General features: G+C 45.2%; 1 protein-coding gene across 1 annotated transcript in view; it reads right to left on the reverse strand.

Moving 5' to 3' along the window:
* LOC119458503 (uncharacterized) overlaps positions 1-13874 on the reverse strand; it is a 161661-nt gene that overhangs the window by 21327 nt on the left and 126460 nt on the right. Inside the window, exons 10-12 of the mRNA XM_049670914.1 lie at positions 13570-13626; positions 5027-5245; positions 990-1016 (exon numbers count right to left, since the gene is read on the reverse strand). Of these exons, the coding sequence (XP_049526871.1) occupies positions 990-1016; positions 5027-5245; positions 13570-13626 (303 nt within the window). The remainder of the gene's footprint in view (positions 1-989; positions 1017-5026; positions 5246-13569; positions 13627-13874) is intronic.

Genomic DNA, 13874 nt, shown 5'->3' on the forward strand with positions numbered 1-13874 from the left:
ATACGCCCTCTTCTAACTAGCCTGCTGTCGGAACCGCGATGAGTTGAAAAGATTACTCTAGGAGAGCGGCACCTCTTTCGGCCATTGTTGCGTGTGACATTACATCGCTCGCTCTGCCCGGCCGTATCAGATGCCGCTCTTCTAGCGTTATCTTTTCTCCTTATCGCGATTCCGATAGCAGACTGGTTAGAAGCGGGCGTATTGGCAGGCACATAACCACAAATGTTGCGCACGGGCAGTGAGATGTCTCGGTACCAGGCGCTTGCAATTGGTCAGAGAGAAAAAAAGCAGTTTGGCACGCGCAGTCCCGTAATGATGATACTTTTTTTTGCGCGTCAGAGCCAATCATGGCCAAAAAGTGCATAGCAAAGGTTCCGCGATATTTTGTCCACGCCTGAACCTGTCAGATGCACGAGCAACTAACCATGAAATTGGTTTAATCATATTGCCGCCCGACAGCTTCCGAGAAATCTGCCTCTAATTTGATACAGGCCGCTGTGACATCCCAGACGACCAAATGTACCCGTGAAGTGTGTTTCTACAAATCGAGATGAAAACCGAGGATGCAGCGCCCACACGGCAATCTAACGTGCTATGTTGAAGCTTGTATCTCTATATTTATGCCATCAATAGCAGTTCTTACTGTCTGTAACACGAGTGATATAGCTACTTTGTCCATGTACCTGTAGGTACGGCTTGCCGCATGTAACAGTGACAAATAAACAACAAATTAATTTTTCCAGTTGGTAACATGCTAGCCGGCAACTACTAAGAAGAACCGACTTGAAACGCGATTGTATGGCACTGAGCTGTCCTCGACTCTCGGGAGGTTACAGAAAATGTATATAACCGGCACAGGAAGACGTGCATATATTTTCAGAAGACTGTTCAAACAAAAGCGTCGTGAGAGAACACCGCTTGCCGATGCCCCCTATAATATTCGATCTGCCTGGAGCAACAAAGGGTGCGCATTCTGTATGTATACTTACGGTTCTCGTAACTTGGCGGCGCTGGAGCTTTGAAGAAAGAAAAGACAAAGAAAAGAGCAAGATCACGAAGAGTAATAACACACAGATGCAAAAAAAAAGAAACAAGACACAACAACGAACAGAACACTCATCAAAATTAAAAATAAAAAAGAGTGAAATGAGGCACGTCCCATGCAAAGTGGGAGTGTGTGCATGTGGATAAATGTTTCATAAATCTTTATTACTAAGCTACCAACAAATATAGTATCAGCGTAAGAAATGGGTGGTATGGGCTGTATTCAACACGCGTTCGTTAAAGTTTAAGTACCTGATGTAGTACAGGCCCGTACTTGTGACGTCAAGTCTCCGTACCTCCTTCATTAACGCCGGCAACGATTTGTTTGACTGGTTCGGAATGTGCATGATAATGTCACCGATAAACCCATTGGCGTACCCATCTCCGGTATCATCATGATATATTGCACGACCACGTTGAGTGTGAAATTGACTAAGTTGAGCGATATGAATCTGTCCAGATCTGTTCTCGTCGTGATACTAGGGTTAATGAAAACTGGTGCAAGCATTGTGAAGTATTTCTTGTACGAATTAAATTCAGCCAGGCATGCGCCGGCGTTGGCGATCCTCTTTATTTATAGAAGCAGCAAAAGTACGCTCCCTCCCGTTTTCGTCTTACTTTTGTCGACGGTTCTCTTCGCTTTTTTGGGGCGATGCGACGACGTTTGAAACCATCCTCTATGCCGCTGTTCGTGCTTACGCAGAACAATTTTATACATGCCACTATTTTGACTTTACCGGCATGAGGCGTCATCAGAAGCCACAGTTCTGACGTCTGCAGCAGAACGCGCGCCTATGTATAGAGACGGAAAAACGAAGTGCTGCTCACGAGAGCGTGTGGAACGTGTTATATTTTCTCGCTGTTGTGGAATAAAGCGAGAATGAAGGCGCGATGCTTTGAGCTCCGTTCTTGCGTATTGTCCTCCTCTTCCCACTGTATTCAATTCGCCGATTTCATTAGGAGGTATGTGAGCTTTAGAGATACCCATGCGACAGCATCATAAGTATAGCGGGTTTATGCCGCGATTTATTACTTCATTGCACAGAACAGAGGGGGCCTACTGGCATGACATTGTAGGCCAGTTACACCATACTGCCCGGCGTACAGCACGGAGATGGTTGCAGATTGATTCAGATAATACTCTAATATTATGCCGCATTGTCCTTGTGACGTCATTGTTGGCAGGGATGCTGTCGCTGCTTTCGGTGTTGTATTTCACCGACAGCCTGATTCACGGCTTATTCTTTATTCTGGGTATGCGCCACGTTTGAGGTTCAACGTCATCGTTTTTATATACAGTGGTAAAGAGAAAACATGATATTTCGCATATTGGCTCCTCTGAGGTAAACTGCTCAGAAATTCGTAGCTGCATTGTGCCAGGCCACTAGCTTAGGGAAGTAGCCCCTTGAACACTGACTGCCTTGTTATGTCACTCGCACCGCATAGCTCACCCATCGTGCACATAACTTGCGTATTCCAAGAATGTATCACAAGGAAACCGTGTATTGCATAAGCTGGTAAGTGAAAATTTTAGTTGTGAGGCTATCCAAGTGAGAGGATTAGCACGCTACAGCAGGTTTAACATATCAGATGCAATGAAAGAAGGAGAAAAAAGCAAGAAATGACCCACGTCCACGAGCACACAAACTCGGAAATGAAGGCTACAGTGACCACCATAAAATGAGCACACTGGGAAGTTGAGCTTTATGGCACCAACAGTAAGCAAAATATTATCCATCTCGGTCCTTTTGGCTGCAGCGTGCACACCTTGTTTTATATTAGAGAGCTTTAGCGCGTCTGGTATTCGGGTAAACGCAAGCGGACTGTGCGTTTTGCCGAATGGGCGGAGGCGCAAACGTGAACGATATGCACGGTGCAGCCACCTCGTGGCGCAGAGCTTAACCAGACAAACACAGAGATAATGTCGCAGTAACCAAGTGTATTCAACTTCGCTGCTGGCTAAATTGTCGGCAGCGGCGTAATCATGTTCCTGCCGAAAATTTACACCCAGAAGCAAAGCGAAAATGCGCGTCGTTAATGAAATACTAGCTTTGTTTGTCTGGTTTATCTCTGCGCCGCGAGGTGTCTGTACCGTGCAGCCGAAGAAGCTAGAACTCTCTAATATCGAAAAAAAAAAAAACGAGATAAAGAATTTCTTACAGAAACAACAATATCATAACTTCTTGTTCACTACTGCATGCGCCTCGTTTATGTCATCCACACTGTTCTCGCGACCATGACGACGCATAATTTCGCACCAATACACTGTCATTTTCCCCCACATAGCATTTATGCAACAACGACGACGTCATCTTCGTGCACTAAAACGTTGCCTGTTATGGCTTCCGAAACATATGCAAAAACGCCATCTCTCTTGCCAAGCACTATTGTTGAGCGATGACGCATTGTTTCATGTATCGGGCTTCGAAATGCACATTGCTGTATCAGTGTCAGTTCGAGTCCCAGCGGTGGTGGTAAGCTTATTTGGCTACTCTCCGCTCATTCTGACCATGTTATCCTGATGCGTGGCAAACATTTTGACGTTTCGCCTGTATCATGCTCTGTTATATTATTTCGTTATGTTTCGTTGTTATGTTTTGTTATGTTATATTTCGAATATCATGCTCTGTTATATTAGCTGCTCTTCGTAATTTAGGGAGAACTATGAGCCGACTATATATCCTAAATATGCTATATATGTCGTGGTTGTTCGGTTAAGCATAGCCGACGTGCGGTTGCTGCCACATCTGCCTGGGTCAGTACACCGTTCTATAAAATACAGTTTGCTAGGTCGCAGATTGCTTGCAGAGCTATAGCAATGTTTTTCTTTAGTTCGTGTACAACGCCTTTAATGACGTCTTCTGGGATTAGAATTTTCATATCAACTTTGTAAATGACTCCAAGTTGAATTTCCGAGTTGCCCGAGCTTCGTGACTGGCGCTTCGTGCCTCGTGAACTGTGTGCCGGCCGGGCCGCCCGAAACGGCCTTTTTATTTTTGCTCCTTTTCTGATTATGCAAGCGCAAAATCACCAAGAGACGCAACTCGATGCCGAAAGTGAAGAGCGACAGTAGAGCTATGACGAAAGCAGTGGAAAAACAATAGAAAAACAAGGCCCATTGCATAGTTAACGAGAGCGAAGAAGAAGGCTATAAAAGCGCAGGACGCACAGCAGCTCCCACAAGAAAAATCATTGTGGCAGCAGTCAGCACCAAAGAAGACTATCTTAAGAATTCCAAGGAAAACATCGCAATTCCTTCAACTACCGGGAGAGAAAGAGAAGATCGTCTGCCGACCACAGGTAGGACTAAACTTTCTAAATGGTTTCAACTCGCAATAGCGCAAGTACACATAGAATACCATCGCAAATTTTCAACGACAATGTTACAGGACAAGTGAAAAAACAAGATGTCATTATAGTCAGCATAGAAGACATAGAAGTTACGCTGAATGATGCGCTTCTTATCTTTTTTTTCGCGATGGGGTTGGGGCAGTTTTTCGGGCGATTTATGGCTGGGTCCGTACAATAGGGAGGGCTGGTCGTAATGCAAGAGTCTCGCGGACAGTTCGGGGGAGTTGGCAAGTATTCAGACTCCTTCGTACCGGCAGACAGGTTGAACCTAGCTTTAACAATTACAGTTAACTGCTCTTCAGTTGCCGTCAGTGTTACTTAACGGCACCGTCACAAGCAATGCTGCACACGCCTTCCTCCCTTGTGTTCAGGCATTCCGTAAGCATCAATAAGTGGTGTCCAAAACAGAGACCATTGCTAGCTTTCGGCTCCTGTAATCGCTTCCGGTGCTTTCAGACAACAAACACACGTCCTCTGAGATTCACATCCATTACTCCGAGAATGCAGGCGCTGTGGGTGCGATTTGGCCACCACCTATATCTATAGATATGTAGACTGGCGGCATTTCTCTACACCCTATACGCGTAAACTGGCAAATAAAGTTATTGTAGAAAGAAGCTCGGCAACCCACTTTTCATCGATGTAACTGGCTCTGCTGTGCTCATTGAAGAAAGGGAGTCCGGCGTCACGTCCGTGTTCGACGACGATGTCGACGACATCGTCATCGACATCGACACGGGTGTCGCTGAGGGAGACATTGAGAACGGAGTCGACGACGGCGCTGTCGTCACGACGTCACCGCCCGTGCCGGTTGTGGTGGCACTGGTGCTGCTCGTGGTGATGGCCGTCGCTTGGGAGGAAGGAAGCAAGAAATAAAAGAGAATTGAATTAATGGTCAGGAACAAAGTATAATTAAACAAAAGAGAATTAAGAAATGAAAAAAATAATAACAATAGTGCAGTGAATAAACGAACACGGTAGAAACCAGTAAAGAAAGAAGGAATGATATAACGAACAAAATAAGGAAAAGAAAAGATGTGCTTAATGATACGATAAGTAAAACAGAAGTAAGGAAAACGTGAATGAAGCCAAGAGTGGACGCTTGGAAATGCACCAATTGCTTTGCTAAAACTAAGAGCGCGAAAAAAAAAAAAAAGGGAGCGCAAGGTGGATGTGATCTCCACAGCTCCCCTGAGAGGTAAAACATATGGCAGGTAGAAACTTCGTTTTAGCATGGAGGCATGACGAATGCATCAAAGTAGGAAGATAGTAACTCCACTGGCTATTTTGACCGTATGAAAGAACATCATCACGGTGCCTATGCTAAAATCTTTTGTAGCGAAGCTGTTAAAACGTTTTATGCCACTTTTCACGATTTTCTGGAAAAAGTAGATTTTTAAGGAAGTTTATATTGTTACGAGGCATTGCGTATGAGCCTGCCCTTAAAAGACTGCTGTGCTACGCGAAGAGGAAGAAGACGGGACATGCTTCGGGAGATGCTGTCAGCCATTCCCTGGTAGCAGCAGCCTGTATATATTGTCTCTCCAGTGTACTTGTGAATCCCCGTGACAATTTGGTGGAGGTGCTGGGTACCAGAAGACGCGCTGTACAACGGAGCTCCGCAGTGGTCGTCGAGTCGGGGTCATCATTATGACAGACGAGACCACGACCACGCCGCCTGCGCCGGCCAGTGCGATGCCTGCACCAGCGCCGACCACAACGTCAACGATCGTCGTGACGCACCTTAAAGACCCAGGAACGTTCTGCGGTACGGATGAAGTTGACGTCGACGATTGGATTGCCAATTATGAACGCATCAGTGAGGTCAATCGTTGGGACCCGACGATGATGCTGGCGAACGTGCTGTTTTACCTCAAAGGAACGGCAAAGGTGTGGTTCGATAACCATGAGGCAGAGATTGGAAGTTGGGACACCTTCAAAACAAAACTTAGTGCCTTGTTTGGGAAGCCCATGGGTCGAAAGGCGGCCGCTACGCAAGAGCTGTCCATCCGCGCTCAGACGTCCACCGAACCATACATCTCCTACATTCAGGACGTCTTGGCTCTTTGCCGTAAAGTGGACATGAACATGACGGAGTCGGACAAGGTTGGTCACGTACTAAAGGGAATCGCAGACGATGCGTTCAACCTATTACTGTGCCGAAATTGTGCGACCGTCGACGCAATTATTGAAGAATGCCGGCGTTTTGAGCAGGCCAAAAGTCGGCGTATTGCGAGGTCATTCGCTCGGCTACCGAACACCGCCCCGACGTCATCATGCGAAGACGGACAGGCCTCTCGTCTGCAGTCATCGCCACCGTCGGAAATTACACGAATCGTCCGTCGGGAAATCGAAGCTATTGCCCCTGCTCTCCCCAACAACGGCCACGGCGATTTTCACGTGCCGGCCGTTTCCCTGGCCCAGTCCATTGTGCGGGAGGAACTCGGCAACTTGGGTTTCGCCGTCTGCACCGTTGCTCAGTCTCGGACAACTGACTTTCGCCCTAGGTCGCCGCCTCGCCCGAGATCACCGCCCCAGGAACAACGGTTTTATCCGCGCTCTCGTAATCCGGCTGAATGGCGGACGGCAGATGATCGGCCGATTTGCTTCCACTGTCGCCGTATCGGTCACGTTGCGCGCCATTGCAACAACCGTTGGGTGTCGCCGTTAACCCGGGATGAAACTGCTAGCCGCACCGACAACTACCGCCGTTTTCAGCCCGCTCAGCCATACCAACCATACAACACTGATAGCTACCGCCGCTTCCAGCCTTTTGAGCCGTACAACGTCGATGCCACCCCTACGCCGCACAGCCGTTCCCCGTCGCCCCGAGGTCATCAGTCCCGTTCGCCGCCAGCGCGTCGGCCATCGTCTCCTTCGCCTCTACGACGACGTCCGACATCGCCGCTCAACCTTCAACAGGGAAACTAAGGGATGCAGCTCTTAGAGGTGACGCTGCATCTTCGACTTGCACCTCAAATCCTCTCCTCGTATTGCCGACGCGACGAAACTTGACCGACGTTGACGTTGACGGCTTAACTGTTCCCGCACTCGTCGATACTGGGGCACAAATATCCGTGATGAGTAATCACCTTCGTCGACGCCTTAAGAAAGTACTTACCCCCGCCGCTACTGGTATTATTCGCGTCGCTGATGGAAGATGTCCCGTAGTCATCGGAATGTGCACAGCTCGCATCACCATTGCCGGTCACCATATATCTGTTTTGTTTACGGTTCTCGAGCAATGCCCCAACGACGTCATTCTCGGACTTGATTTCTTGTCGGCCCATGCCGCTCTCATTGACTGTGCAACCGGCATCCTTCAACTTGAGCTTCCTCAAATGGCGGATGTTCCAGATTTACCGTCACACCGCTTATGCTCTGTCGATTATGTTCGGTTGGCACCGCAAGCCGCCACGTGTGTTGCATTGACGACGGCATCTCCAGTTCCAGACGGCGACTACATAGTGTCTCCACTAGTTGAAGTACTGTTGACCAGAAATATTGCTGTGCCACACACCCTCGTGACTGTTGTCGACAACCACGTCCAGCTCCCGCTTCTGAACTTCAGCAACTCGACTCAAGCTCTCCCGCAAGGCATCGCAGTGGCCAACGTGTCTGCGCTTGATGAATGCGACGTCGCGGCACTAGACGCGGACACTTGTTCGTCCTTTCTCGCAAGCGGTCCGGCAAGTCCACTCCCCGACGAAATTACCACGATGATTGCCCCTGATCTTCCGACTTGTCAAGCCACGGAACTCCACCACCTCCTAACGACCTATAGGGATATCTTCGACTTCGATGACCGCCCTCTCGGTCAAAAGTCTCTCGTAAGTCATCGAATAAATACCGGAGATGCTATTCCTATCAGATGGCGACCCTATCGTGTGTCCCATTCCGAACGCCAGGTCATACAACGAGAAGTCGACAAGATGCTCTCTAAAGACGTCATAGAGGCTTCCTCAAGTCCGTGGGCGTCACCTGTCGTCTTGGTCAAAAAGAAGGATGGCAGCTGGAGATTTTGCGTCGACTATCGTGCCTTAAACAAAATAACGCGCAAAGACGTATATCCGCTGCCACGGATCGATGACGCCCTGGACTGTCTTCACGGTGCGAAGTACTTCTCATCCATCGACCTGCGCTCGGGTTACTGGCAGATTTCTGTTGATGACTTGGATCGGGAAAAGACTGCCTTTATCACACCGGACGGCCTCTATCAGTTCAAAGTTATGCCCTTTGGACTGTGCAACGCCCCCGCAACGTTCGAACGCATGATGGACGCTCTCCTTCGTGGCTACAAATGGTCTATCTGCCTCTGCTACCTAGACGACGTCATTGTGTTTTCCCCAACGTTTGAAAGCCACCTTACTCGTTTGGCGACCATTCTAGCTATCTTTCGTCGAGCAGGGCTCCAGCTAAACTCCAAAAAGTGTAATTTCGGCAGACAACAAATCACTGTGCTTGGTCATCTTGTAAGTGCATATTTGATAAATATGAGGACACGTTAGGGGTGATATGCGGACGTATATTGAAGTGTGTGGGTTTATTAGTGGATAAGTAGAATTTGATAAATTTAAGGCATTGTATAAAAAACTCTTACGAAGTTAACTGCCCTGGGAGGACTGAAAACGGGAGTCGCTTCACATTTAGAGAAAATGGGCCCCGATCTATTGCTGACGTGTACCGAAAAATTTGAAGTGTGTGGGTTACTTGTTTTTGGGAAATAATTACTCAGTACTCGTTTTCTCCCAAACAGCATGTGGTATACGAGGCGTGTAGTTGGTTTTCCAGCTCTACTCGGTTAAATATGCAAAGCACGTTATTAATTTTTTTGTTAAAGCAAAAACCATTTTGTGGGTGACCTACAACTAATCTTTGTTCTGTGTATAGACACCGTGTGTAGACAACAGTTTGTAGACGCGGTTAAAAATGATTTATTCAAGCATTCCACAGTGTTCTACAACCGTTATCCGCAATATTTGGCAGAGTTCTAAAAGAACTTCACATGTCACAGAGTTCAGATTCGACGGAAACAGGAGGCATGATAAGTGTAATATGTGCGGGAAAATTATAGCTTCTGGCGAACTCAGAATACAACTGGGTACAACAAGACACACAGGACACACACGCACGTGTGTGTGTCTTGTGTGTCTGCTTGTGTTTTGTCTTATTCGCGCTAAAATACTGAGATCAAGATGACATTTGACACTTACTCATCGGCAATAGTTTAAATTTCGCATGTGATTAGCGTTCTCGCGGGTACTGTGATCTGGTCACGCTGAAGCCAGTGCAGAAAGCACGGCCAACCGCCACAAAAGTTTGAACTGAAATAAATAGGTCTAGTAGAGAAACGTTTTACTGTACAAAGGTTGGTCCAGCAGAAACTCATTGAATTGTGGAGTAGTCGGGGAACTTACTAATATACAGGGTGTTTCAGCGAACACTTTCAAAAATGCTTAAAGGTTGCCTGTGGCAGATTGCACAATTCTAGTTCATGAACTAGTCTACTCGAAAAGGCGGACATTACTTGCACAAGAAATTCAGATGTATAATTGATTAATTATCAAAAAATCACTAATTAAGTTTCAACTAATTACCTTGTGGCCCATATTGCAATGTATAAATTGTAGCCGTGGAATTCGCAAGGCGATCCCACTTGGAACGAATTCACGGTATGACACCAGTTTCGAGATATTAATTCCCGAACTTTGCGGAGAGATGCATTGACGTTCCAGTTAGTTTCTTAACAAAACGTTGCTTTATGCATTGAAGTACAAAATTAACTGGAACGCCAGTGCATTTCTCCGCAAAGTTCGGGAATTAATATCTCGAAACTGCTGTCATCCTGAGAATTAATTCCAAGTGGATCCGCCTTGCGAAGCCCACGGCTACAATTTGCAAGTTGGAATATGGGCCATCAGGTAATTAGTTAAAAAGTTAATTAGTGAATTTTTGTTGATTAGTCGATTATGTCTTTCAATTTTTTGTGCACGTAATGTCCGCCTCTTCGAGTAGACCATCTCATTAAGTAGAATTGGGCTATCTGCCACAGGCAACTTTAAATAAATTTTGAAAGTGTTCGCTGAAACACCCTGTATAAGGGTGGTAATTGCGATCACGTAATCACCGATACAAAGGCGTGCTATAAGACGTGCTTTCCTGTGAGAGGAAACATGAAATAATATACATACCTGTATATTATGAGAAAGTTTACGGAGTGCATATAGGCTATCTTATTCGCCTCCTTGAATATCTTGAATTGTATAGCTACTTACACTATCCGGTAAACGACATTTTAACACTTAAATGTAGGATGGCGCATATGACATCTTTTGCAAAGGACAAATGTGTCTATAGACCTTTCAGCCAGCAAAATATTTTTTTTTGTATTACAGCCAGAAACACCAACTCCTCCACTGCCGAACGTGTTTAGGTTTCCCAAGAAGTTTACGTCAAATGTTTGTGCAAATTTATCTGTTGTTTCTGTAAAGTGTTTATGTGAGCAATTACTACAATCTATATTTAATTAATCTCTGAATAGAAATAGACATAGTGCAACTGTCGACAAAATATACTTGTTTAGTACAGGTAGCACTGCTTTGCAACTGTAGTCGATATTAAAATTAAGACTGCCTATACATGAACAAAAATTTACAAATTAGTATGGTTTGGTCTTTCAAAGATCCACCGACACCAAAGTAGTTACTTTGAGAAGCCTATAGATAATGATCAGTGTAAAGTGCGAGGTCACAGGCTCAAGAGATATCGAGACTTCGTTGAATAAGGCAACCGACTTAAACTATTCCATAAGAGAAAAAGAATTTTATAGGCATTATAACTTGTCTCAATAAGCAACTGCAATCAATTGACGCTCTAAACATTTAAAAACTATGGTCTACAATCCAGAGATTGCTGACATACCGGGCGTTTGACGAAATGCGCTCGAAATTCCTTAAATTGAGGGAAGCTGAGATACAATGATTTCCTCTGTATTACATTTACCACAGAGGCACACACTTGAAAATTATTCGATGCCGTAATTAGACAAGTAGACATGCAAATGAATATATTCAGCTGTCTAAACAAAAGGGCCGTGCCATTGGTCCCTATGGAAGACTTGAAGCACGCAATCCGAGGCGCCCATAACGGTTTCCAGAATTGCAAGAACTTGGCACTGCTCATTTTTACAGCGTAATAATTTTTCGGTCAATCTCACACAGAAATGTGATACTGAACACCCGAAGAGCACAACTGATAAACCACTAGTATAATGCCCATGAGTGACGTCACCGATTGTGTCTCACAGGTGGGCGAGTATCAAGCGAGCATCCTTATCAAGTCGCGATCTCACTTGCTTATTTTGCTTGCCGTACGGTGAGGCGCAAGTAGTCGCATCACTCATGGGCGTCGGCTAATGGCATAAAAATTGAGCTTTACAACTGCCCAATTTTATTTCGAAATTGACAGGAATTTATTACGCTGTAAAATTTAGCAGCGTCAAGTTTTTGGAATTCTTAAAACGGTTATGAGCTCATCGGATGGCGCGTTTTAAGTCTTCCATTGCAACAAATAGCATAGTTTATTGGTTAAAAAGTTCATTACTCTTATTTGCATATTTACTTGTCTAATTACCACACCGAGTGATTTTCAAATGTATCCCTTTGAGGTAAAAGCAATCCAGAAGATATCCATGAACACTTCTCATCTTTTCTATTTTTCAGGAATTTGAAACGCCTTTCGTGAAACACCCGGCACAGTGCAAATTTTGAAGACTTCACATTTACACTAGTGTTTACTCGCACTATACAGAAAGCCAATATAGCATATCAGTTCACTTTCCTAAAGACAGTTTTCACTTTCACAGCATACAGAAATCCCTGTTTGCATTCATTTTTCTAGCTGTATACGTGCGAGAAATTCGGCCATCCAGTTTCGGTCCCACTGTTCCTGCATAATTACGTCTGGCATGGCTGCTAGAACTTTCTTAATTTCTTCGCTACATCTTGGTGTGGCACAAACTCCCAGCCCTGTTAGTCAACGCAGCTTCACTCGCGCGTCAGGAGAGGACTCGAGTGCACTTAAAAAAAAATAGGAGAAGAAAACAAAACAGTTTTTTTTTTTTTGCTTTAGGGAATCATACTTTAAGTACTGTTACACCATTTTACTGTTATCGCTCTGTTTTTTCATACAAGAATATGATTACTTTTATTTATTACATAAACCCGCATTCGCTCAAAGAGCATTACAGCGGGGGGGGGGGGGGGGGGGGATATACATATATTTCCACATTTGTAGACTTTCTACTGTTTTAACTGCCTTTTCGTTGCGTTTTCTTTACAGGTTGGCTCGTTTTTCTACCTGGATGTCACCTTTGCATGTGCGCTTATCGAACTGGATTTGAGTGTAGACATCTACGGAAAAGCACAACGTCTATCGTGTTAATGAAATTCCGCTGCAATTGCTTCATAATCCACTGTTTCACTCGCATTATATAAGGACGTTTTAGAAATAGAGGACCCGCAATTAAAAATGGCACCTTCCGGGTGTTCAAATGAATGCAAAAAGGAACACAACAAAGAAAAAAAATCAGTATTACACTCTGGGTCTTTTTTTCTGTATATAACTTTACAATGTAAATATGTATAAAACTCAAATAATATCCTGCTGCAGCTGTTTCTGCTACTAATGCTGCCACTAGTGCTGCTACTACTACTGGTACTACTACGACTAAAGGCAGTTAAGCAAGTACCTATGTGAGATGCTTGGAAACGCTAATTTTAAAGCTCCTTATTGTTCTAATGGCAGCGCACTTGTGGGCACACGGACGAACACAAAAGCAGACAAACATGAGAGCCAATAACCAAAGCTCCTCGACAACCAGATCAAGCTTGGGGTTTTTCAGGTACGTCCGGTCCCTCGGGTACGCTATTAAAATTTCAAAACTGCCCGTTTCTTATGTACCGGATATAAGCGGCCCCAAACCAGCCTTGAAGAACGGCCCGTATTTCGGTGTGTTCACACGCAATGTACCGACTCTGTCGATGGCATCAAAAAAAGAAAAAAAAAAAACTGAAGGAAAATAGGAAGTGACTGCGAAATCAGTCTAAACTAATCTGCAATTTCGTGCGTGCGGAGTGGTGTCCACCTTTATGTCAAGTTATCGCGCATACTTACTCGGCGTAGATCCTCCGCCAGCGACTTTACGATACGTCGGGGACTGAGTGTCACCTCCTGTCGGAGGACAAAAAAAAAAAAAAAATCATGCAAGAGCGCAAGTTTCATATTAGAGAAAGATACGCAGGAAGATGAAAGCTCAAAGCTTTCCTCAGCAGTCGAACACGGAATTTTAAGTTCAAACTTTATTCCAACATTAAAGGTACTCCGGTCGGAAAGCCACTACACGAGCTTGACGATAGGATCACGAGCCAGTGCAAATGGCGAGAAGAGGCAAATAGTACAGCACATTCAGAATATTCCTA

Source organism: Dermacentor silvarum, chromosome 7 (assembly GCF_013339745.2).
Source record: "Dermacentor silvarum isolate Dsil-2018 chromosome 7, BIME_Dsil_1.4, whole genome shotgun sequence".
Classification (NCBI taxonomy): Eukaryota; Metazoa; Arthropoda; class Arachnida; order Ixodida; family Ixodidae; genus Dermacentor; species Dermacentor silvarum.